The sequence below is a fragment of the Etheostoma cragini genome, chromosome 17 (assembly GCF_013103735.1).
Source record: "Etheostoma cragini isolate CJK2018 chromosome 17, CSU_Ecrag_1.0, whole genome shotgun sequence".
Taxonomy (NCBI): Eukaryota; Metazoa; Chordata; class Actinopteri; order Perciformes; family Percidae; genus Etheostoma; species Etheostoma cragini.
The window spans coordinates 8587575-8614802 of NC_048423.1; the positions used below are offsets into that span (position 1 = coordinate 8587575).

Here is a 27228-nt window from a genome sequence, read left to right on the forward strand (position 1 = left end):
CATTACTAATCGGGCCAAACTGGCACTCCTAACCAACACTGCTTTCAGGATAATTGGTCTCCCCACACCCGACCCTGCAGAGCTACAGTACAATAAGGCCATTGAACGCATTTCAACCTAATAGGACAAGAAATCACACACACACTCAATCAACATATTACCCTACTGTTCTCCAGGCACAGGTACAAAGCACTGAGGTGGAGAAGGGCTCGCTTTGGGAAAAGCCTAATCGCTGCAGCCATAGCCGCCTTAAACAATAGGCCTCGCTGAACAGGCCTGAGTGTGTACTGTAGTCTGTCATTGTACAGTATGTTGTTACTGTGTGCTATTTCATGTACTGTTGTCTGATGTATATAGTGCTGTGAAAAAGTAGGACAATAAAGTCTAAATGGAGTCTCTTTAAAATTAAATGATAAAGTGATCACTCACCATGCCATCTCCACATTTTGTACCAGCCAGAACTAGCCCAGGATCAGGCATGTCATCACCCAGATAAACATGGGTTCCTCGACACAGGATACGCCCTCCTTCTTGAAGCGGGATGTTGGTTTCAATAGAAACAGCATTTGTTCCAATCACTGGCCGGTTGGCTCCTCCCTGGCACTGAATTTTGCCACATTTTGCATCCCTGGAGGCAACACACGTATGCACACAAACATTTACAGTTTTTCTCAATTGTTTACACACAAATACTTGTACATGAGACACAATGACCACAACATGTAACTCATGCACCAACCCCCTGAACCCATTCTGCTACAATTCCTGCTTTACACTCAAATTGCAGGTCTAAGTCACATATTTTTCAAAATACTACACACAATTCTCAGCATTTGAAAAAAAATGTTGTTGAAATTATAAACAGCTACAATCAATCACAAACAAAACCCTAAGACACGTCCCAGGGCCAAAAAACACAGAGATGAAAGACAGGAAAGAGGGACACAAAATAACACATGAACAGACACACACACTGACAAGGGACCACTTCCATTTCACACATTTTTCATGAAGAAATCTCTTGTTTTCACAAGGAATAAACTGCCATTCAAATATGCACACTGACTCATCACATGGGCAAACACCTGTCACACAGTTTTACAACTAGCAATCAGAGTTTTAGCATAAAAGGGCAACAGGTGAGCTCTTCTGTTTTGGAGCAATAGATGCCAACATAACAGAGCCAGAGCCAGAGCCAGAGCCAGAGCCAGAGGAGTAAGAAGAGGAGGACAGGGAGGACGAGGATGAGGAAGGCCAAGGACCTTAATCTCTGATGAGATCTGAGCCACTTTGGTAAACCATGGTCTAACGATGAAGGAGGCTGGGCAAAGAGTACAGCCAAATTTGAGCAGGTACTCTGTAGCATCCATCATCCGGACTTTCCGAAATGAGAACAGGTAATAACCTACTCTCACTAGAAAATTGCAGAAATGCATTTCAATACAATACTCAATGAGTACAGTAGTACATTATTGTGTAGACAGTTCTGTAGGACTGTAAAAATAAAGTATGTTTCAAGTATTTGGGAAATGTATTGCTACTTTGTATTCCTGCACAGTATTTACAGTATTTTACTATTTGTATGGCAGACCTGAAAGATTACCAACACAAGGTGGTTGGGAAGGTCTTCTGTCTCCTGAACAGGAAACTGAAATCATGAACATGGTCCATAACATTACAGCAAATACAAAGAAAAATTAAAGAAAACACTAAGATATTTTAAAATATTGATAGGGTAACCTTATCAACACTGGACTGTGTCTTGTGCAGAAATAATCTGAGGATTACAATTTTTTAAGATTGCTATGACAATATTTTCAATACTTTTAACAATTTTCCTAAAACCCTTAATGCACCATAACACACACACACTCACACACAACACACAAAAGGCAAAATGGTTAACTTTATGCTCAAAATCACACATTGTAAACTAAACTCCAACACTAATTTTCAAAATACAATAATACACTAACCCACTACACTATGTCTACCAAAACACTGCAAACATCAAATAATTCTTTCAAAACACTAACATCTGTTCTCTTCCAACAGGAACATTTAGTCAGTCATAGCCAATGTCTACTAATATAAGGTGGAATTACAGAAACTGCCTTATTTTGTGTCAGGTCTGCCCGTATACAATAGATAATAGTATATTGTATTGATCATTGATTGTGTTTTACACTGCAGTTTCTACATTTTTGTTTTGTTGAGTTTAGTAAATACATGCATTTCATTTCTTTTGCTGCAGAAATTCAATACAAAAATGAATGACCCATCTCAGAGTAGCTTTATAGAATGTACGGTTTACAGTCTGAAAAAAAAGAAACAGAATTGGCCGGGACTCATCTTCTTCTCCCTACTTTCTTTGTATTCATCTTTACTGTATTGTTCTTTTTCCACACAAAATCAGCCCAAACATGTTATCTTTTACTGTATGTACTACTGTAACATGTCAGAATCAGAATCAGCTTTGGCCAGATTTGCATAAACAAACAAGGAATTTGACTTTGGTTACACTAATCTTTGCTCTCAAAGTACAACACTCACTTACTGTAACATCTAAAGAATACTGTAAAAACAGATGGTCGTGCAATTGAAAGAACCTCAACACTTGAGTGTGTTTCCTACATAGATGGGAATTAGCTGTGATTGATCTATTTGGATAACTTTAATTAGCTGTTTCTCTCATTTACAGTTACAATGGAATAAAATGCAGGCAATACATTTGTTTTTCAATTAACAATATGAACAGCTGTTCACTTTGACTTTAGCCTATAAGTTAGGTTTAGAACATGATGTTATCTGGTCTGACACACAGTGTGAAAGCATTTGCAAATTTGTCAATTAAAATACATTGTTTTGGTCTTAGTTGAGCTTGGTTAAGCAGGTCTATAGGGTGCCATTTAAACGCAATTCAGAAAGAGTCAAATAATTTTAATATAACTATGTGCAAGTGAGTCCTAAACATTCCCACAGTTGATGCATACTCTCAACATTATACATATTTCAGTACTGTAATCTTAATGATTGTGCTTCACAATAGTGACCACTCCATGTCTATTTCTGATATTGTCATGTGTGTTTCAGAGAGTCCTCGAGCTAGAGGTGGCTGCAGTGGAGCACCAAGTCATCTTCATTGATGAGGTTGGATTTAAGCTCACAAAAAGACAAAAAAAGGGGAAGGAATATCGTTGGCCAGCATGCCATTGTTGAGGTCCCCGGCGAGCACGGGGGAAACATCACAATGTGTTCAGCAATTACCCACCACGGCGTCATCCATCACCATGCTACCCTTGGCCCCTAAAACATTGCCCATCTGATCACATTCCTGGACACCCTACACAACACACTCATTCCACCAGATAAGATAGATGGCCCAGGGCAGCTCAGGTACGTTGTCATTTGGGACAGCGTAAGTTTCCGCTCTGGTTCGTAACTAGTTCACTGCTCACCCTTTTTAGTTGTTTATCTCCCTCCATATTCTCCATTCCTCAATCCTTTTTTTTTGTGGATGAGGTTTTGTTACCGTGTATTTGTATGTTCTGCGTACAAAAACAATATTGTATGTACTGTATGTGGTAAGTGTAAGACTGAACAAAAAAAGTCATTATGAAGAATGGAAAAGAAGTGTTTTCCATTCATTATAGTGTTTTACATTGACTACATCAGTGTTCAACTGGTTCTTATATATGTCTATCCATATGATGGTTTGTGTGTCATTTGAAAACAAAATACCATTTTGAGAAGAAATAACATTGTTTTGAATGTAAACTTTCATTTTGCAGGAGAATTGAGGGGTTATGCCCATCGAGTGTGGTTTTTTATTTGTGTGTAGACTTCTGAGAAATGAGGCATGCTTTCAGAAAATGTGTGTAACCATTCGAGAAAACTGCAAAGACACATTGTAAAATACCTTATCAATAAACCCCCAACCATAAAGGCCTGTCAATCACTGACAAAGATAAGTAACTGTAGATACAAAAGACTGCTGAAGAGAGCTGCAATGCTTGAGTCCTCCGGTCATTAAAGCAATCACATCAATTAACAAAGAGCTTGATTACAGAATTTGCCCAAAGGGAAAAGATCTTTGAAACAATTAGCCTACAAGAATAGCATGAAATGATTTATGAATACTCTTCTAGTCCGTAATTAGCTGCCATCTTCCTCAAATTACATTTTTCACCCATGTAAACTTTTGTTTGAAGATCACATCTCAGATTCCACACAATAATGAAGATTGCTAATGACGCCACTTAAGCTAATCAGTTGTGTTTTGCAGTAATTTCTTTGTACCTCTACCACATCAGAACAGCTGCACAGTCTTACCTTGGATCACATTTGGCAAACAAGCCTTTGGAGTCCTTCCCACAGTTCCCATAAGGATCACCTGCGGAGTTGACTCGCTCAAAGCATATCCCAGGGGCAGGCTTGGCACCTACACACAAAGACAAACAAGCAAAATACAAAATAAAGTCACCTAAATTAAGTGAAAGGTTTTCTTATTAAAGTGAGTATAATGTACACAGTCCCACTTATTAGTAGCCATTGATTTACCTGGTCCCCACAGGGTGATGCATTGTTGCTCATGAGTCTGGCAGATGCCATTGTAGCAATATCCTTCAACGCTGTGGCAGGCATGTCCATCATGCAGATAAACGTTGGCTGGGCAGTGAGGGTTTGCACCAGTACAAAACTCTGGCAGGTCACATGAGTTACTAGAATCTCGACACATGGTGCCAGCTGGTTTCAACTGTGAACACATACAGGACAGTACAGTAAGCCCTTTGAGACATGGAATTTCCAGAATTGCTGACTCCATCTATCTGTTAAAGTCAATGCTTTTGGTTAAAGGTTTGGTGTCTTCATTTAAACTTGGCAGGACTGTTGTTGACACATTTCACTCTAAACCAAAAATCTGAACCTTATTGTGGCGCTAAATGAAAGAGGATTACCTATGTCAATAGGAATCACCCTCAAGGAAACATAAATGTCAGTTCTGAACTTCATGGTAATCCATGGAATGGTTGTTGACATCTTTCAGTCTGGGTAGGCAACATTGCGAGCCATAGAGCCATGCTGCTAGTGTGGTTAAAAATTGGATTTCACAATTGGTTTTGCAGGAGAAGGCTTTGGTACTGACCACTGTGAGCGTGAAGTATGATGTCCCCCCACCACTCACTAGTGGTTCTATTAATAATAAGCATTGTTAACTTCAAGTTCAAGCACTTTTTTGTCATTGTGTAGCACAACAAGATTACTTTGACAGCCCAAGGGTGTGCTAAAAAGTGCAGTAATAATAATACTACAACTAATAATACTAATAGAATAATTGTAAGTCTAGAATAACATATACTATAAAATACGAACATAGGATAATACTATAAAGTAAGTAATACAATATGTAAATGTATATAATATTAATATATGAATTAAAGTTAACTTTATATAACTAGGAGCTAACCATAAGTGCACATAAGTTGCGTTACAGCATCAGGGTTTCTTATTGCCACGCAGTTACATTGCACAGTAGTATTACATCAGCACTGACATTTGTATTGCACATTGCCATCCTGATTATTGTTACATGCCATTTCCAGAGTTCAGTAGGGTTATGGCAGTTGAGAAAAAGCTATTTTTCAGTTTGTTAGTGCGTATTCGGGGTAATCTGTAACGCCTGCCTGACGGGAGGAGCTCAAACAGTCCATGTCCAGGGTGAGTAGTGTCCTTTACAATGTTCTTAGCCCTTTTCGTACTGTGGGTCTTGTTGAGGTGTTCAACTGATAGCAAATCAGTGCCTACAATGTCTTGACATTGTCAGGATTCTTTCTATCGTACACCTAGAGACGTTCACCAGCAGCTTCTGGGGGAGGTTAGCTCCCTTCAGCCATCTCAGGAAGTAGGGGAATACTTTTGTTTGTCTCCTGCTGCCGATGCAGTGTCAGCCCGAGAGGTCCTCTGTGATGTTGACTCCCTGAATCTTGAAGCTGGAGACTCATTCCACAACAAATGTCCAAACATTTTATAGACTTTAGAGAAGATTGATTAGGTTGATTCTAATTTTCCAATCATATCCTTTATGTTAAGTGTTTTTCTGGATATACATACTGTAATCACTTTGCAAGGATGATTTTCATTTTTATTGTGTTGTGTTATTGTGATTGTAAAACAAATTTATTGTACATGAAAATAATATTCAATAATGAACTTTGCATTTTGTGAGTGTTTTTAGTGTCTTTGTGCATAAAAAATAAATTCTAAAGGAGAAGACACATTTTCTTTTTAAGATTTTTGTATATTTTGACAGTGCAGAAGTGTGTGGGGGGAGAGAGAGAGAGAGAGAGAGAGAGAGAGAGAGAGAGAGAGAGAGAGAGAGAGAGGGGTATGACAATCAACAAAGGCCCCAAGGCCAGACTCAAACCCAGTTGCAGTTATACGGCATGCTCTGTTACGACTCGGTTACCAAGGTGCTCCCCACACTTAACCTTGTATTGGTTAATAAAGTATTGCTAGTTAATTAGTGTATGTAAAGTAAAACATTGTACAATATTGATGTGTCATCATGTCTCATGCCAAATCAAAGGTGCTGTTGGGTAAATCACAGGAAGACTGACTTGCCCTAAAAGGAGTTTATGTGCAGAAACTGTTACAGGACACAGTGAGCGAATTAATGCGTTTAATCATCTTCAACAAATGTTCCAACTGAAAGAGAGAACACACATCTAAGATACTTTGTACAGAGGTTTCCATGTCAAAGCAAAAACCACTAATAACTTTCTGCAATCAAATTTGTGAACTTGCGCATAATTGAAATTGGCCTGTTGAGGTAAAATATAATTTTACAATACATTTACAAAGCTGGAATGAACTGATCTGAGATATTAAAGTACATATAAGGACACACTCCTATGAGTCTTAATAACGTACCAGAGAGAATTAAGTCTCTTTGGTAGTTTTAGAGTTTTAGGTCAGGTTAATTTGCCAGCTGCGTCTCTCTGTGCCAGGTCTGCCAATCTTCTCTGCTATCCATTGCTCCCTCCCACCCCACATCTTCTTTTAGATGCTAGACTATGTCCCAACATGACTTTGTGAGCTGTGGGCTACTAATTAATTAATTAATTAGTAGCCCACAGCTCACACACACATTGATTCATTTTTGCAGAGAGTAAAGCTTTGTACAATGCTCAGAGGAGCCGAAGCAATACAATTTTAAAACCTTTTCAGCTACAGCATGAGAATGGCAGAAGAGCATTTAAAATGGGAAAAAGAAGTTCCAAAGTAGCAGGAGAATGTGCAAGACAGACCCAGGCCTGCATGAAAAGTCTTACCCTGCAGTCTTCACAGCACTGTCCGTGGGCGCACACAGCGTCTCCCTTGAGGGTGCATGTGGTGGCGTTACAGCATGGGTTCATACATTCCTTGAATGAGGAAAAGAAAACAAAATGGTTAACAACATGTGGACCTGATCTGGAGTTGCTCTCTCAGCTGGTCCCCTGTTAGTTCAAGACTTCCAGGTCAGGGGAGTGCACTTCCTGTCCGGGGATTCCCACCTTACTTACTCTAACCTAGAGACCTTTGAATGGATGTATATTAACTGAAGCTCATATGCTCCTGATTTGGGAATTCTGACAACCTTTGGGCCAGTGTTTAATGCAATGACCCATGTTGGGTCAAAAAGTAGGAGCTGTAAGGCAGAAATAGAAAATAGAAATCAGGTGTAGCACTGTTAAGATCTTTAACGCTGATCTGATAGTAGAAAGATGTGGCAGAGTTGTCTATTAGGGAACCGTGGACAGGAGCAGGAGTTGGATTTGAAAGGCCATAAGAGGCGAAGATTGTAGCCACTTCACCACAATGACAAGATCAGCTGGCTACTGGCAGAAACAGACAAGAAGATAGAGGACACATAAGGAATAGTTGAAAGTGTAGTAATGCTGTAAAATACTTCAGGGAAGGTTTTGCAATGTTTATCTTTTATTGGATGCCAAAACACATCAGCTTTGTCGCTATCACGCAGAAAACAACTCCCACTAACATTTATCTTCTCTCAACGTCTCTCGTGGGGCTTTAAGGTAATGAAACAATGTGTTGAAGGCTGGGAACTGGCGGCAGCTGGCTTGTTGAATGTCTAATTTTCAGTTGATGTGTGGTTTTATGAGTCTGACTGTTTACCTTTTGGCTCTGACGTAAGCCTATTGTTTAGAGAGGAGAGAAAAGGTTGCTTTCATTCCTCGATCTAAGGGGGCTGGCAGATAAAACAAGCAGGCTCTTTGTGGTGACATCATTTAGGTTATGGAGAAGCAAGTTGGCACAGATAGAGTTGGCAAACGTAAATCATACAGTTGGTTCATTTGTGGTCAAAAACAATGGTCAAACACTATGCTAAAATACTACCTACAGCCTGTAAATGATGGAGTACATAGTCATAACACCATTTAACTAAAAACCAAATACATTGTTCAGTTTAAAGAGTTAGTTTATCAAAATTACAAAAACTTAAATGCCTTTTTTACAGAAACAAAGACCTGGTTAATCCGGATTGGGGATCGACCCTGATAGCGGGTTTCATTTTGCCAAAATACCCAGATTTGTATGCTAATGCTAACATGCAAACAAATCTTTTAGCCTTTTCTTTCTTATTAAGCCTTTTAGTTGGCACTGACCATCCCTTTGTTGGGTTGAAATGACGAACATCACAGATCAAATAACCTCTAGTTAAATAACAATAATTTGGTAATTGCTAAAATGAAACTTGTCTGTTGCTGTGAAATGCTCAAGTCAAGCCAGTGTCTTTAGTTGTCAAAGAGGGAAAAGTCGGGGGACAGTAAGCTCACTCTGTAACACCACTTGACGACTGCAAGTGTGTTTTTGTGGTTCAACAAGAGCAACTGAGTGAAGACTCTGGAGAAATTATCATGCTGATTGCATTACGTCAACTTCAACAAAATCTCCTAGTTAAAGTTTAATGCTTAAAATATCAATATTTTAAGCTCATCAACTTAATAGCTCTGTATCGTGACCGCCACTATTCTGTGTAAACAATATGTGAAAAGTACAGTGTAAAGGCAGTAGGCAATACATTTCAATCTATCAGATAGATATTTATATGTGGCACTGACAATGCATAAGCCTTAGTAGTATAGTACATATTAATAACAGGCTGCATTTGAGCATTCAATATTCAATTATTATTTGATTATTTAAAAAAAATACTGATTGACCACTCTAGTTGATACGTGCATTAGAGCATGCCCAGTTGTTTGGGTGGCAAAGCCAAAGAAAGCTTATTTCAGCTTCAAACCGATTACACTTTTGTTTGTTTACTTTGTCACACAGTTGGACAGTGGTTTGATTTATGGGCTTTCAGCAAGGACATGACATCACTGTGGAAGCTTGTGGGAGACTAAGAGAAGGTGTGATGTAAATAAAACACTTATATTGGAGGCCTCGGGTGATTTTCTGAGCTTTCAGGCTTTTTTTGCACAGCAGGTTTTGATGCTTTTAAGCTGCATACACAACGTCAACGTCAATAGAAAGTTTAACCTAAAGTTTGTTATGGTTTGTCGGGTGGTCTGATGGAGCAGATGAGCTCTGCAGTGGTTCTGGATGTTTGCCTACAGGACAGTCTTTGTTTTTCTGGACTATGGTCTTTAGGGGAAAAGCAAGTTAACAAGAAAAGAAGAAGAAAAGTGCATGCTGAGTTTTTTTATCATGATTCCTTTCTACCCATTCTTTCATCATGTTTGAGTATTAATATATATTAATTTCAGGAAGTAGTTTACTGTACATAGAATTGAGAAACTTAAAAAAAATCAGGGCTCTTGTTTGGACATTTTGTGGAAAGGACCACCCATGGAATCCTTCTGAATCACATTACCTAAACTTCACTAAATTATATTTCACCAAAGACTTGTAATTGATTTTCTGAACTGCTTTTGTGTTTTTACTTTTGTTTATTCAGCAAGAACATGTCTTTGTTACACACTGTTTCACATTTACATAGTTATACAGAGCTGGTCAGTACAACCACAGTGTTGGAGACTGATGCAATCCACTGAAGCAGGTTGGTCCCCACCTTACCTCTGGCTCCCCGCAGTCACACTCTTCTCCCTCCTCCACGTAGCCGTTGCCGCACTTCTGGCCACCGTAGAGCACCTTTACCTCGGGCATGTTGTCCAAACACATGCCCACGCCTTTCTCTAGACTGGCAGCAAGGTCCTTCTTACTGCATGTACTGAACACCGTTGGAAATGGAAACCTACAAAAGGAAAAAATATATAACGTTGGCTGTTATGAAAGAATTAAGAGACATGACAAGATTTATTTTTGAAAACAATTCCACAAATTTGCCCGGGTCAGATGAAATCCTGCTTTGTGTGTATTTTTTTTGGTTTGTCTAGAAACCAAAATGACCTTGAGAAAGGCGACTGAAGAGGCCTTTAACTCTCCACAGCAATAGATTTTCAGTCCTACTCAATACGTAAACAGGCCGTCTAATGTCCAGAGAAACATTTTCTCTGGCAGCTACATTTTCAAGAGGCATATTACGGCACCACTGGGGCAATTGAAGCAACTGACTGGAGGGAAGGAGTGTGAAGAGGGGTATGTTGGATGTGAATAACCTGTGTGTGTTACCATGTGTTTATTTGAAACTTTGACAAAACAGTGAGACCAAGACCACATAATTTCTAACACATTAACTTCACTCCTTGGTATCACTTACCTTAAGGGCTGACTAATGTCTACTGTATTGAGGAAAGAAATTGGATTTCGTATAGAATAGGAGAAAGTGTTCTGACTTTTAAAGATGAAACTGTGTAATATGCCAATAACAGCTGTGAAGCCCGGGGGAATGGTTCTCCTGCTAGAGTGAGCTTTTGCAAGTTTAGGAACCAAAAACCATAAGTAAATAGGGAAAACAAGATGCGATAAGTGAAAAAAAAAAAATGTAAATAAGTATGAGAAAGAAACAAAATTATACAGAGTGGGGACAGAAACAGACCAAATGACACTGTGGCATTTAAAAAGGGACTGAAAACCATCTATGCCGAAAATTAAATCATGGACCAGATGTGGGGTCATAGGGGTGACACAGACCACAAAACAACCACAAAGAAAAAAAAAAAAAAGACACAAATTGAAGGGCAAAACAACAACACAAAATTACTAAAAAGAACACAAAATGACCACAAAGAGACAGAAAAGGAGAAATGGGATATTGGACAAGACTGCTTAACCAAAACAACCACAAAAGCAAAATGACACAAAGAGAGTTTTATGTCTCTTTCAGTTTGGGTGTCTTGCTACTTTGTAGAAGGGATGGAAGGGTTTACACGTCTTTGTCCAGGGACCCGTTGTTTCATAATCTATCTGTTGCTGTAGGCTATTTGGAGTTACAAATAGCAGCTAATTATTGATAAAATTTCATATTAGAAAAGTTGCTTTTGGCATTCATTTATAACACTGAAGGAACAATGTAACTTTTAATTGTGCCTTTGAAAAAGGCCTTTGTCCTGCTTTGACCTTTCCAAACACATTGGCAGTATTAAACAGAAGCCACACGACATGCAGCATTACAACATAGTACAATAATATCCTAAAAAAAAACCTCAACCTTGTGCTTCATCCCAGCTATGAAAAAAGAGCAGCGTCACAAAAGGACTGACAGAAAAGCAGTCTGGATGAGTAGCCCACATCACACAGTCATATTGGGACATAGTCTAGCATCTAAAAGAAGATGTGGGGTGGGAGGGAGCAATGGATAGCAGAGAAGATTGGCAGACCTGGCACAGAGAGAGGCAGCTGGCATTGGATACTTGAAAAGCTTGACTTCAGACAGAAACATGTCATCCACGTACCTATACAGCGATCGACTGACTGGGGTCTTCAAACGCAACAGGGCACTGAGACTGTCTGCAAAGCTTGCGGCTTGACGGGGCAGATTTGTGAAAATTAAACATTACACAGAATATGTTTGTCGAGCCTGGCATTGGACAGAAGGGGGAGGTTTGTGTGTGATGCTTTGCCTTTGCCTAAGGGGGATTTGGCTGATGCAATTGCATGGATATTTCACCGCTGTTACTTGACTATAGTGAAGCTCTTCCTGAGGGGACTGAAGATAACGGTGGCAGCATTCAATGAGAAAGAAATCTGCTTTTTTTTCCCAAGAGAACACATATTTCCAGAGAACATGGAACACATGGAACGTGAAAAACATCCTCTTCTAATGGCTACCCATAGGTGAAACTGCTGTGACAACCTCACTCAAACTCTCCACCTTTGAGTGTTGGCTTTCATCTCTCACTGACCAAAATCAAATCTACCGATCTGTCTGTCCTTGTCTGCTCCCATAATCCACTTGTTAGAGCTGTTTTGCCACCATAACACATATAGAAAAAGAGCTTCGCTGCCCTGTGCATTGAGACCCATGCACAAAGTCAAGGATAGACTAACATAGCGCTGCCACTGATAACAAAACACAGGCATGCTTTGGGATCTGCATGAGGGGCTGGAATGTGTATGAGGGGTGAACTAAGTCTGTTCTCAGTAAACTGACATTGTAGTTTACTAGGATGCATTTCTCAATACTTGGGTCACTGTTTCAAAACTCTCCACACAGAAGTATATGTGGGCTAAACTGGGGATCATTTATCATCGCTTTGGCACAAAATACATTCAGTGACTACATCTTTTTACATTTATTCTTTCTCACTTCAACACAACAAACACCAAAACTCTATGTACCTACAGTCCAATTAGCACATGCTAACATACCGTTTTCTAAAGTGTCAAAGTTAAGTTTAAAACAATAAAAAAATGAATAATACAGCAATTTGCTACATTTCTATAGTAATAATAATATATTTCAAATCGAAAAAATGAAATGCTATGAAAACAACTGGACAATTGGACTAACCACAGCTGATTCTCATTATGGCTTAACACCTACACCGGTGTTACTCTTTCAATTTCATTACAAAAGGAGACAACCTCAGAATAGTTTAATTAGAATTGTGACGTAAACATGGGCCCAGCCAGAGATGGAGAAGTGGCTGAAAGAGGAAGAAGAGTGGCTGAGAGGGGGCGAGGAATTCATTAGTGTGGTGGAAGAAGAAGAGGAAGATCAAGAGCTGTAGTCTCAGGTGAGATTAAAGCTACTGTAACTGATCATGTAATCAATCATGGTGCCTTGATGAGAGAGGCTGGTCAGAGAGTGCAGCCAGATCTACAACGCTCTACAGTGGGATCTATTGTTAGAGTTTTCCAGCAAACCAACAGGTAACTTGTATTTTGCATGGCATCTGACTGAGCTGCACATTACAGAAGTAAATTGAGCAAAGTCTGACTTAAGACTCAACGGCTACCTCACACAGGTGGGAGATTTAGGATGTTCACTGATGAGCAGGAAACTGCCATTCCGGATATGGTCATCAGAAACGACATAAAACTCAATGAGATTCGCGACAAAGTCTTGGCAGACAATGGTACTTTTGAAAATATTCACAGTGTAAACATAACAACTATTTCCAGAGTCCTGAAAAAACATCAGGTAAGGATGAAGCAGTTGTATACTGTGTCTTTTGAGAGGAACTCTGAGCATGTCAGGCAACTCAGAAACCAATATGTCCAGGTAAGGTCCCAATCCTGTAAAGTACAGAACTGTTTTTGAACAAAACAAAACACACACAAAGACATACATTTTAGGTAATGTACAGTATACTACTGCAATAGCCTAACTCTTATTTTGCCTTGTGGATTTATTTTAGAGAGTCATGAAGATTGAATGCAGGCAAACACTCCACATTTTTATCAAAAAACGGCGACAAAGAAGGAATGTGTTTGGGAAGAGAGCCAAAGTGGACTCCTAGATCAGACGGATGCCAGCATCACAATGTGCGCAGCAATATCCACTGATAGACTGCTGTTACAAAAAAAAACTAATTGGGCCATGCATTCCTGCATGATCTCTATGAAAGGGTTGTGCTAGTTGAGGACAGGGATGCAAAAAGAAATCAGCCAACATTTATAATTATATGGACAATGTGGCATTTCACCACTCCCGTTTCAGTCACTAAGTGGTTAGCAGCCCATCCCAGAATGGTGTCACTTTTCAACCCACTTTACTCCCCATTCCTCAACTCCATAGAGGATTCTTTTCCTCATGGAGGTGGAAGGTTTATGACCACCATCCACATAATCAAATGTCCCTCCAAGAAGAAATGAATGCTGGATGCCTGGACATATTAGCAGAAGAATGCCAAGGATGGATCAGGCATGCTGGAAGATTTATTCTTAGGTGTATTGTCCTAGATTTTATAAAACGTGATGTGGATGAGAACTTGTGGCCAAATCCAGAAGAAGAAGTAGATTAGCATTCCTATTGTATCTGTCTCAGTGGATGGTATGTATACCAATTCTTGTATTTTGGAATTACTCAGTGCAAATAAAAAACATACATTAAATTTAAGCGTACTGCGTAATCATATCTCATTCATTCTAGTAATATAAATTGCAGGGTGCCCTTGTTTTACATAAGACAACAATGTATAATGATACCTGATACCTGTTACCAGTGTATTTTAGGTAATTGTTTTGTGGTTGACAAAGTGAGTTTATTGGATATTTCTTCACTGAAGAAAACAAAATTTCTCATTCCAAAATTTGACCCACAGGGAAAGTATTAATAGGATCCTAAGTATAAAAACAACTTGCTATGTACAGTATACAGGCAGCTTTGGGTTAACTTTCCTTTGTAGAGTATTTATATTATATTTATATAGCGAGATGTATATTCTGAAACACTGGCAATGTTTAAGCAAAAGCCAAAAAAACACTATTTTTGTTAATTTGTCCACGCATGGATGACTATCACTAAGATATCGTTCAGTTCTCCCATTGGTTTCATGGTGTAAAATAAGAACGCTATATGCTATTAAATGTCAAAGTAGTGTGCAGCTAACTAATAAAAACAAAAAAGGAATGGAATATTACTGATTGGATTTTGAATGAAGTGAAATGACATTTAAAGCCAATTAAGTACAGCTCTCTACAAGTGAGCCATTAGGACGTGCTCTATCATTTATATGCTGGTTTATTTAAAGCAGAGAGGACCTCAACAGCCATGGCAGATGCCAAGAAATCATCATAAATATTCTATCTTTAACTGATATCCTGATGTGGCTGGTGATTGATTATACAAACCGGGCTTTGACAATTGAGCTGCACCGCTAATTTGCAGTTGACATCCCTCTAGGTAACAGGTTCAGTGTCAGCCCCACGCAATGTCCAGGGATGCTGCAACAATATCTTCCTTCTCTGTCACTCACTGACAAGTGCAGTTCAATGAGTAGATACCAGACAGCAAAGGAGCTTACTGTCCAGACACTGATAAGCACAAATGCTGTGCAACTGTTTCTGGGACATTGGCTGAATGTCTGTGGCTTTCAGGGGGAGGACGAAAATTAATTTATATGAACAGGAAATGACTAAATCAAATTACTGTTCACTTGGTATGTGGTAGCTGACTAAGAATCGTGAATGTTTCAATGCAATGAGAACGGTAGAAATGCTTGTTGGTGAACTGTAATAAATCATAAAACTGTTCTAACATTGGTATAAAATTGTGTCTTCATGTGGGATCCCATTAGTCATAGTAAGCTGCTTTTGTATTTTAAGGCCATACCCCAGTCAAAAGAAATCAAAAGGCTAGAATATAACAACCGTGTCCACACTATAGACGGTTCACACTATCAGGAAAAGAAGTCACAGTTGTCGATAAACCAAATTAGACACCAAAACAGAATGTCTTTACAGAAATACACACCCAAATCAGCATTAAATAATGTATGAACATTTTAAATTGTCAGATCTCAGTCCGCAATTGAAGGATTGTATTATCACAGCTGAGACCACACGGCTGCTCTGCTGTTCAGGAAATTAGCCGAGCTGAGAGTGTAGGTTTCCCTGGATAATATTAGCATAAAGCCCCTTACCCTCTCCAGGTGTAGTTTCCTGGTTGGAACTAATTTGGCTGTGCAGTTATACAAAATCTAATTAGTCAGCTCATTTCTGGCTGTTGGTAATGTTTAAAAGGCAAATATGTCATTCACATTGTAAATAACACATCATTAACGATCATTATCTCATCAATGTCTTACAGCCTCATACATCTGTGATACTGTCAGAGGACATTATGTGGTGCTATTTCACTGGCGAGTAGTAGACTCAGTTTGTATAACTGCAAATCCCAGAGACAGAGAAAAACATTCTGCTTTTTTACTGGCCATATCAATTAGAAAAAGAATGGAACATTTCCACTTTTTGCCATTTTTAAATTCAATAATGTGTAAAGGGCAAGAAAAGCAGATATTTACCCTCTCTCATGTTGCCATGTCTGTTGATTTCAGAGAGGGGGATTTGGTTATTTATTTTTTTATTTATTTAACCTTTATTTATCCAGGTAAACTGTTTGAGAACCACTTCTCATTTACAAAAATGAGATTAAGGGGGTTAAAGGGGGCAGTGAAGTTTTCTTGTAAACAAACAAAAGGTATGTTTGTATTCAGTGTCACTCACCAAAATGAGTGCATGATTGAGCTCTAACAAACATTTTTAATGCATTTCCTCCTTATAAAAAATTTGCAATGCCAATTTCGAAGTATTTTAAATATTGTGTACTAACTTGCAGTTTCCGGTTTACTGATCTTTGTTGACGTACTGTATTACTGCAAATCTTGGCACATTATTGGCATCTGCAGCTCAGTGGAATAGTGTGAAACCACTGGAAGGAATGTGTACCTTTTCACCCATGTACATGTGTGTTCTTGTGCACATGATACACAATGAAAGCCCTTACTCATAGTAAACCAGCCTATGCGTTCAGGATGATGATGATTCTAATTTTATGGACGGTAAATGTACTTTGGCATTGGACATATCCTTTGTTCAGGTTAGTACAAGGTGAGCAAAGAACTAAAATAATAGTTTTTCAAAAACTACTCACTTAAATTACTACCTCAATTTTTATTTCCACAGACACATACATACAGTATGTGTACAATCATAAGTACCTCTACTGCAGAACAGTTTTACCCTGGACCCAATGATGAACTACAGTTTTCGATATCTTTGATTGAGCAGCAGATGATCTACACATTCCAAACAGAACAGAAAATGATCATACTACTTCACAACTACACAAAATTAAACAAGCCCATGTTCTCCAATTTAACAGACTCACTATTCAACTAAAACACTGGCCTTAAATTAATGATTTAAATGGGGACTACAGCGATAGTATTGCAATTGAATTAAGTATGGGGCCTTACAGGACATAGTTTAAAAATGGAATGGTCAAAATTAAAGCAGCAGTGGTTGAGATATCCTAGATGTTTGTTCCTATTATGCGTCAAGCTCTTAAAACACTGAATCCTAAATTTCCCATAATGCCCCACAATAGCATTTTTCTAAGACACACCATGCCTCTTAAGTGTGGGTTTCTTCCAAACCCTACACCTCAAGTTTGTCATGCTGGCTTTAAGTTGAAAAAATCTGCCCGAGCCCTTACACTGTTACTGAGATGCAGAGATACAGTCTCTTGGGCACCAGGTAGCTTTTCCTGGATCTAAAGCCATATGCGCAGTGCAGATGATTCCTGTTAGTTTGATCATCTCAGCATGTGATGCCAGTGAAGGAAACAATAGATGAATTGGTCACATAAAGGCTAGGAGTGCTCTTCTATTTGCAGGCTCTCTGACTGACATAAGCTGTCTGTACTGCTCTCTCAGTTGCTCTACAGACTGACATGCATTTAGTCCAAGCTAAGCAGGAGAGACATGTCTGACCTTTCGGTAAATGTTAGACTGCATCACTGGCAGAAGCCTATGGTGATTAAATATCAGAATGAAAAGAAAAACACAGGCTAAATGTACCCACTGGCAACCTAACTAGCTTTATCCCTCCTCTCCTCAGCACAATCAGATAATGATAAGTTGTACCTGCTCACCTCACTGGCAAACAAAACAAGACTCACATGCTGTTTCAAACTGTGTTGACAAAGAAATCCCTTTCTTGGCATCAAAGTCCAGCCACAGCTCCCTGCTGGGCTTCACTTTCTTCTCAGTAACACATATAGACACAGGAAAGTACTTTTGCGCTTTCTCCACTCATTCATATGATGCAACTCTTAGCTCAACTTCTATAAGACGTCCACACTTCAAAATGTCCAACTCTGTTTCTCGTCTCTGCCCCTCAAATTTTCACTCATTGTTAAGACATAAAGCTCTCTTGGCCAGTCTTCATGGCTCATATGCCTGTCATAGATGTTGTTGTGTACCCAAACAATTCCTTCATTGTCACCATTCTCCTTTATGTCTCTCACTCTCTCACCTCTATCTCTCTTTGTTTTTCTCTTCCTGCTTTACTACTGAGGGAGATAAAAGACAAAGAAAACCACTGCTTCCTCATTCCGCCTGTCTATCCATGCATAAAGCACCTCTCTGCGGATCTCTCTGTGTGCCCTGGCCCTGATCGCAGCTGGCAGCGTCACAGATAATCACGTCATTTAGATGCAGCCTGTCCTTTCCTCCATTAGCAAGTCTAAGCTGAGAATATCCCAAACACACAGCCAAACTAGCTATGCCGCTTTACAACGATGTTTTTAACATTCTGAAGGGATCTGGGCTGGTCAAAGGAGGTTGCTAATATATATATATAATGAAACCAGATCTGTGATGGGGGAAATGAGTTCTAGATTGGTTTGTGAAATTATTGGTTTTGTCAACAGGACACTGTGAATTTGGGCTTATAGTTCAGGAAATTCAATTTGAGAGATAACTAGCTAAGTCAAGCCTGAACTCAGCTAAAGTCATACTTTTCATCTTTCAAGTTGGCTCAGAAACTTTGTCAAAATGTTTCCCATGACAAACGTCAGACTAAGAACTCCATGGCTCATAGTCTGACGCAGCACAACTGATATCATCTAGACAACAACATTGTCTAGACACCACAGTTGACATCTTACCCTTAATTTCAAACATCAAAACAAGGGCAGCACATAGAGCAGTAGTAATTGTTTTTTGGGCCAGGCAGTGGAATAAGCTGTAAACACAACAAATTGCCTATTTAAACCAAGGAAATACAGAGCGATATTAGCATTCATTTGGAGTTGTGTTTGTGTTTACCTAACACATATAAGTCAAATAATTGCTCTCCTTTTGCCATGTAGTATTTAGAAAGAAAATATCTGGCTCATTCACTGCTAACTGTTCTACTTTTTTTTGTTTTTTTGTTGTTGCTGAAAACAGCTGCCAGAAATAAAGTTGATGATAGCGGTGAGTTTAAACCAAAACAATAAGGTTATGTACCATGAAACAGAAACAATGAGCAGAAAAATGCCCAACTAGTCCAAAGATTCAACACCCAACATGTTGGAGGACGAAAGAAGAATTATTCATCAATTTGTCACTATGAGCAACCGCTTTAACATATTAATTTAAAAATAATAGCGGTGCAGATAAATGGTCACTTACTGAATGACTTTTTACTGTATCATCAGTTTTTTTTTAAATTTCAGTTCAGTACTTTTTTATTGCAGTTAATGAAACTGAATTCAGGTCTCGGGCTCTTTCTGAATTTTGACAGGCTCCTGGATCCATATTCTTCATACATGTTTACATTCTGCTGTATGTATTTTTTTGTCATTTTAAATTGCCTTCATTGTAATTGTATTAGGTTTGTTCTTCTGTACACACAACATCGATTGCATGTCGGACAAACATGTCAGTTTAGGAAGAGGTATCCCTCCTCTATTGCTTTTTGTGAGTTTTTTTCCACTTTTTTCCTGTTAAAGGGTTATATTTTGGGGAGTTTTTCTTGATCTGAAGTGAGGATCTAAGGACAGACAGTGTTGTATGCTGTAGAAATTGTAAAGCACCTTGAGGCAAATTTGTGATACTGGGCTATAAAATTAAAATTGCCTTTACTAGGATTGTTTGACTACACCATCATACAAATCAATGAATTCCATAAAATGAAGTATTCATTGTCACTGAGTACAAACATACAGACTGCAGTAGGCAATAGTCAATGCACAAATAAAATCTGATAATTAAATAGGGAAATATTGATACTTGGAGTCAGTCTACCAACAGAATATTGACATGCAAAATGTCAGCATACACACTGTGTATGGATTTATTCTGCACCCTTTACTGAGCAAAAAGAGGACAGAGTTCCAAAATGAAAGGTCACTGATCACCTCTCTCAACTATTAATGTGTCTGATTTCATAATTATATGGCACAGAGTGCTGAAAAGGAGTGACCGTGTTTCATTAACCCACTTACATCATGTAGTTATTTTTCTAAATGTCTGCATGACATCATTCGATATCTATGGCCAGTGATGAGCTAAAGCAAACTCATCGTGTCAGTATGCCAAATGCATATGTAAAAACTACACTGCATAAATCCAGTGGTATTACTTCTCAGAAATACATGTTGTAGCATGAGAACAGTAGATGAGCTCACTGCTGCCAGAAGCTGCACAAAAATGGTTTTGGACAGACCCTCCCATCCCTTTTGTTTTATTAGTGTAGTAAAATGTCATGCAAGTTTTTCTGGGACAAGTCTCATACATAGTAAGTTATTAGTTATTATTATTCTTATTTGTGTTACTTTGAAGATTTTGTGGCTTTTTGAATGGATGTGCTCACAAGCTACCCATGGTTTTCTTCTACTATGTCTCTGCTGGTTTATAAGCATAATTGAAGCCTTTATCTTCTACTCTCTGTCAGTGTTTGATGACAATTGCTACAATTAGTGCCAGTAAAATCACACATCCACAGGGACTTTTCACAGATTGTAATGTATCTGCTCATTGCTCTAAACTCAAGCTCAGCTTCTCAGACCTTAGCAGATTGTTGTTAATGTAATTGTAAATAGACCACTGTACTGCAAACAACTTCATTTACCTGTCTCAACATTTCTATACATTGGGCCTGTTCTCATCTGTTTGTCCACCTACTACACGTCCCGACGTGTGCAACTTTGTCTTTCATACCACACATCTTCTCGCTTTGAACACATAAGGGTGCAATGGAAAGTGGACATCAGCTCACAGTTTTAAAAATGTCTTGGCAAGTGGTCTGGCTCATTCTACAGCCTAACGCAGAGATCTTCAATAGGGGTCCGGGACCCCAAAGGGGTCCTCAGAGTCACTACAGGGGGGCTTTCAAATTATAGTTTATTTTTTGTGTTTTTCAAAAGTAAAACATTCTTAACATGATTATTTAACATAATATTTAATATTTTATTAGCTTAGTATTCTATGCACTAGATACATAAAAAAGAGTTAGGCCACCCTACACTTTATTCTAGGCCCAATTTAATATGCAATTTCATTTGATACAATATTAGCAGTAGGGGGACCCTGCTTTGTCTCTCTGTCAGCTAAGGGGTCCTTGGCCTAATGGATACTGAAGTTCTGCACATGGGTAGGCACTTGTAATGAAATTTTGAACATGTTTAGAGGCTAAACGCATGTTTAAAACTTGCCCTGTTTAAGCCTGTTGGGTGCTAACTCTAGCAGGAGGATAATATGGTGTAGGCAGCACTGATTGTTTTTGATTTTCTTGCTACTGACAGCACTCCAAATTTCCAAACAACAGAACTACATGTTGAAATTGACTGAAATTCTCCTTTAATGCGTGGGACAGATGTAGGCTGTGTGAGCAGTTTCTTTAATTTGAATTTTTAAACTCCATAAAATATTTGAATAAAAACAGTAACAGTGTCTTTCATCCTTTTTGTCAGTGGTGTTAAATCTATCCTGACCACTTGCATCCATGGTTGCGGGACTCACCATCAGACAAACCAGACTGGCACAAGACCAAGAGTGAGTATTGTGTTCTGGGTTTGCCTTATCTGCTTTCTGTTTACTAACAGTCACAGAGTCCATCACTTGCAGCAGCAGTGTTATCACAGAAACCCAGGCAACATGAGTAGAATGCTAGAGCAGATGCTTTAGTCTCAGTCCAAACTGTGTGTGTCTGTGTGTGTGAGCCTCCTCTCATACAACACCACACAAACAATGGAGCATCATGTACGGATGAAAAGTATCTAACCTCTGGAGCTTAGTGGAGCTTAATAAATCTTTTTTGACTGTTCAGGTGAAACAGAAGGCCTAATTATTCTAGAAACATTAAGCTGATAAACAAAATCAATTTGAATCCCATAGCTGTGTCAAACAAGGCTTTTAAAGGGTAATTGTTTAACGGTTCTAAATCAATGCAGTCACAACCGAGCGAAACAGACTAAAGTTCAGATTTTAAACCTTTGGCTAAGCTAATGTTCTTTAATTATAAATAAAATCAGCCTAAAACTACAATATAAAAACATATAAAGTAAAAACAACAACAACCAACATCGCAGTAATCATCGCAAAGACAGTGTGGTGGAGTGGACATTTAATTAAAATTCTGCTACAAATTATAGCTGCCCCAACCTGACCCGCAGCATGAATATTTCTCACATTTGCCTTTAATCGTAAAGCTTAATCGAGAAGCTTATAATCTCTTCATGGATACCGTATTGTGTGAAAAATGTCATCAGAATCTCACCCTGTGGAGGGAGTCATGATGCAGCCTCCACGGTCAACGGTCACCCTGCAGCCACAGCCGCGCTCTGGGGTGTCGTGGTTCATCCCAAAATTATGTCCAAGCTCGTGTGCCAAAGTCACGGCTGCACCCAGTGGGTTCTCAGAGTGATCCTGTAATGGAAAAAAGAGAAACTCTAGAACATGAGATATGTGTAGTTACTGTATGCGTAATCTTGTCTGTTGTGAAATCAAAGTAACTTGACCAAGCTTTGAGTAAAAATCCAAGCCAAATATAGTGCACTGGCACAAAAAAATGTTCAAGACAATTTTTAAGCTGCAGATTCCCAAAACAGTTCAGTAACTGTCCGATCTGTCCCCTCATCCTTCTTCTATTACTCATTCTGCTCATGAAGGCCTGAATTTATCTGCCATTCCCCTACCCCTGCAGACCCAATCATACACGCTGCTCCTGGAGACAACAGCCACTGCAGGGAGCTCAACAGCCACTGCAGGGAGCTCCATGAAAATAACACTGTATGACTCGCTGCTGCATTGATAAGCAAAACAACTGCCCTTCACAAGGCAGACAGGGACGGAGAATGACGAGAGAGGTGGAAGTTTCTTTTTTCTGTAGACGGGCTGATAGGGAGACTGGGAAGACGAGGCAGAAAGAGAGGGAGGATGAATGAGAAAAAAAGTCAACGTACATATGTACACCAAGGTAAGGCTAGGAAAGGAAAAACCAGATGGAGATGGAGACGGTAACCTATCTACTTCAAATGGGATTGTCTTTTTTTTATGTGAAAAACTGTTTATTGTACAAGTACACCATTCCAACTACAAACTCGGCATATTACAATCAAAAAAATAAGTAAATATTAAATAACATAGGGTAAAATAAAGAAAAGAAAAGAAAAAAAAAAAAAACTAAATGTACATGAGAAATCACGTTTTCTTTGAACATGGGGTCATTTGTCAAAGTTGAGGGCAAGCCATGCTCTTTTCTGCTCTGATTACAGAGCAGCATCATGGGGGAGCTGCACCGCACCTTTTAACAAGAAGGATGGGAAAACTTTCCTCTGCTTCTGTCATGTTAATCAGTTTGTGTGTGTGTGTGTGTGTGTGTGTGTATGTATGTGTGTGTGTGTGTGTGTGTGTGTGTGTGTGAGTGAGTGATTCATAGTTGAGGGCTTCCCCCTTCCAAAAAGTGTAATATCCCGCAGTAGAAATAGATGAAACTCTTGGAAGCCACAGTCCTTTCTTTGAAACAGCTATGAGCCATTGTTGTGATGGTGAAAATTTGATAGTGTTGGTTACAAGAAATGCTCTGATAGTCTTTCTGATATCTTTTCCAGCCATGTGAGAAAGTAACTCACTAAAAAGAATACAATGTAATAAAAAGTTGATATTGCTAGCTGTCACAGTTTAAACTTTACTATACGCCTATAATGTAAGTTAAATGGAGAAAATACATTACATTATGATGTTTAAACTGAAAGCACACATGGACCAAATAAAGGACTTGAAGCCGATAAACACACATGGTAGTGAGTGGTTTGAGAAATTGTTCATCTCATCTGGCCGCCCTCTGGTTACATGGCTCTTTAATCTCAGTCCAAACCATCTGCCAGTTGTAAGTAATGGGGAAGACAAACATCTGGAGACGTCTCACCATAGCCATGGACAGCAGAAAACATATCAATTAATGAAGGATACACATCTGGGCCGGGGCGTAATAACATTGGGTTGATACCCACTTTGTGATTTGGAATGGTTGTCAAGTGCTACAGCAGGCTGAGGAGCCCAACAGGCCGCTAATTTACTACGTGTAATAATTTAGTGTACCAGGGGTCCGCAGTTGAGTGAAAAAATAAATAAATTCAAATGTGTGCTCTGTAAGAGCTGGTATAAACAATTCATCACATCTAATAAAAATGCAAATGTAGTTTTGTTTAAACGCTGTGGCCTTTGATTTACCAATTTGCCCCACCAACCCTTTTAGAGATGTCACAGGAAAGCCTGATTGAATGATAGCAAGAATTCAAATGACCTTAAAAGGTATCTGCAGTCCAATCCTTCTGAGAGTATTTTTTTTTTTACATATTCCTTTGTGCACGTGGGTGTTTCTGGTAATGATGCGGCCATGAATGTTGAGGGAGTGCCAGCATAAATATCATTATGTTCAAAAGTATGATTTCCTGCCAGCAAAAAACAAACACCTTTTATGTGTAAATCATGTCTGGATTGTGTTAGCCTGCTGAATCTGAACACACTGTCCACAATGTACACACTGATACAATCTGGCTTCACAGAGGAAGAGGAGGGTGGGTGCAACAAGAAGGTTTTATACTCACCATGACAATGCCTCCAGACTGCTCAGCTGTGCACATGCTCATAATGGGCGCCATGCCAATGGTGGTGCCCTGGAAGTAAACCCCGCTGCAAAGAACAGTGGACAGAAGTAGGGTGGAAAGAAGATAAAATTGTTGTAGGAGAAAAGGGCTTAGAGCTACAGGAATACACCAACTTTTGTGCATTGCTTTTGCTTGTTAACCACAAAGTGTGAATTTATTAATGCAGTTTGTTTTCTTTTAAGGTTTAGACTAATTTCCTACCAGGTTCAGATATAGTGTATCAACTTTGTTTGGAAATACAATAGTTGTGAGGATGTGAGGAGAGGTTTCCTAATGCATAAATAAGCAAAATAACCTTTTTTGAATTATCAATGTATTATTATGTATTACTATTTCCTTGTTTTGGTCAAATGTTTGGCTTAATAGTGTAAGGGTGATATTGCAGCTGTTTTATTTACTGTAGGCGGTTAAGTGCAAACAATTGTTGATAATACTGTATATTCTAATATGGACCTTAGGAGGAGTAGTTGTTACTATTGTAATGGGGTAATTCCAGTACAGCCATCACTTTGATGAACAGCTGACTTCCACTTATTTAGTATTTACTCATCATTCTCATTCCCTATTCCAGAGCTGTTCATACTGTTCACATTGTAATATAATAACATAATACTATTTATTCCAACATCCTTTGCACTATGCTCCACATAGGGCTGCACGATTATGACCAAAATGATAGTCACGATTATTTTGATCAATATTTAGATCACGATTAATTCTCACAATTATTTGTTGATTTTAACCAAAACAAAATTGATAGTCACATAGGCTATTTATAACTGCTTTCACATCTATATTATGCTTCATTTTTCTGTCTTAAGTTGAATGTTGTACTGTAGCCTACATTCAGCTGAAATACATATAAATGAAAATTAGCTATCTGAAATAAATAGACTAGGGTGTATTTTTTTTTTTGTATGTATCTCTGAGAAAGCTCCTTCCCTTGTTTTCAACAAGGACTGATTAAAAGAGTTAGGGAGAAAGGGGAAGTGCAATGGACGTATGTTACTCACAGAATGACGGCTGACTCATTATGAATGGGTCCAGCACGGGTCAAACGGTGAGTCAGCAGAGTTACACACATGTGTATGAAATGTCTGAATTGTCAATGCACTGCATTGTTTTAAACTATGATATTCTGGCCATGGATCACATCTCTTGCAGGTCCAGCAGGCTCCGTCTCACACGCTATTACTCTACATTCATACATTCAATAACTTCCCCGGATTTTTTTGCCATTGCGGCCGCGATAGCAGAGTTACCAGCGAAAACACTGATATAAATACAGGTTTGCCTCTCATGTTTAGCAATATACAGCTGTGTATACCCACAATTCACTCCTGCATACTTTGCACTCCTCATTGCACTCATTGCACTATTGCCTCTATATTGTTTCTGGTTAGAGTATGTACTGAAGATATTAGTGTGTATATAATGTTTGGTTGCTTTGTATGTGTAAGCGCATTGTGAGCATCGATGTTCCAAAGAAAGAAATCGTATGTGTCCTCATACCTGGCAAATAAAGCTGATTCTGATACTAAGAAAATCCACTTGCAGAAACATGAACAGTGAAAATGTGGAAAAAATGGCTGACTGGGTGGAAAAACTGTGTAAAAATCCATGGGATCCTCTGGGAAATGGTTATCATCACTAATGGCCCTTTAAGGATGGGTTTTTGTGTGTACAGTACCAGTATCATTTCTGGGCAGAATTTCTTCTATTAATTTAAATGTCCACCTTATGAGCTGAGCATTGTCGTGAGGTTTGTGGGGCAGCAGTTTGACTTTCCTCCAATCTAGGAACTCGTGCAGGGTGGTGAAGGGATCCTGGGTGACTGGACATTTATCAGAGTCACTCCACACCTCGAGACCCACTAGCGCCACCCGGATGTTCAGGGCTCTGTAGAACTGTTGATAAGCAGGGAGAGTTAGTGTGAATAGAAAGTCTGAGAGATGTATAGAGCTTAGATCATATGAAAGATCAAAGACCTTCAAACAGATGTGTGAGACACACTGACCTTTGGTCACTAAGATGCAGCCCTGAATAACTACAGTACAGGCCAAAAGTTTGGACAAACCTTCTCATTCAATGCGTTTCCTTTATTTTCATGACTATTTACATTGTAGATTATCACTTTAGGCATCAAAACTATGAATGAACACATGTGAAATTATGTACTTAACAAAAAAAATTGAAAACATTTAAAACACGTCTTT

The 27228-nt window shown here is 38.9% G+C and overlaps 1 protein-coding gene and 1 long non-coding RNA gene across 3 annotated transcripts in view; one reads left to right on the plus strand and one right to left on the minus strand.

Moving 5' to 3' along the window:
- Positions 1 to 27228, minus strand: part of adam12 (ADAM metallopeptidase domain 12) — an 88071-nt gene that overhangs the window by 15367 nt on the left and 45476 nt on the right. For both annotated transcript variants that reach the window (XM_034897812.1, XM_034897813.1), the window contains 8 exons: positions 26750 to 26919; positions 24953 to 25037; positions 22621 to 22769; positions 10084 to 10261; positions 7332 to 7421; positions 4561 to 4756; positions 4333 to 4441; positions 430 to 628 (listed from right to left, as the gene is read on the minus strand). In XM_034897812.1, coding sequence (XP_034753703.1) covers positions 430 to 628; positions 4333 to 4441; positions 4561 to 4756; positions 7332 to 7421; positions 10084 to 10261; positions 22621 to 22769; positions 24953 to 25037; positions 26750 to 26919 — 1176 coding nt within the window. The remainder of the gene's footprint in view (positions 1 to 429; positions 629 to 4332; positions 4442 to 4560; positions 4757 to 7331; positions 7422 to 10083; positions 10262 to 22620; positions 22770 to 24952; positions 25038 to 26749; positions 26920 to 27228) is intronic.
- On the plus strand, positions 5213 to 20503 carry LOC117960147. The gene is made up of 3 exons (XR_004660077.1): positions 5213 to 5291; positions 20322 to 20326; positions 20492 to 20503. It is a non-coding gene; the product is annotated as an uncharacterized LOC117960147 (long non-coding RNA).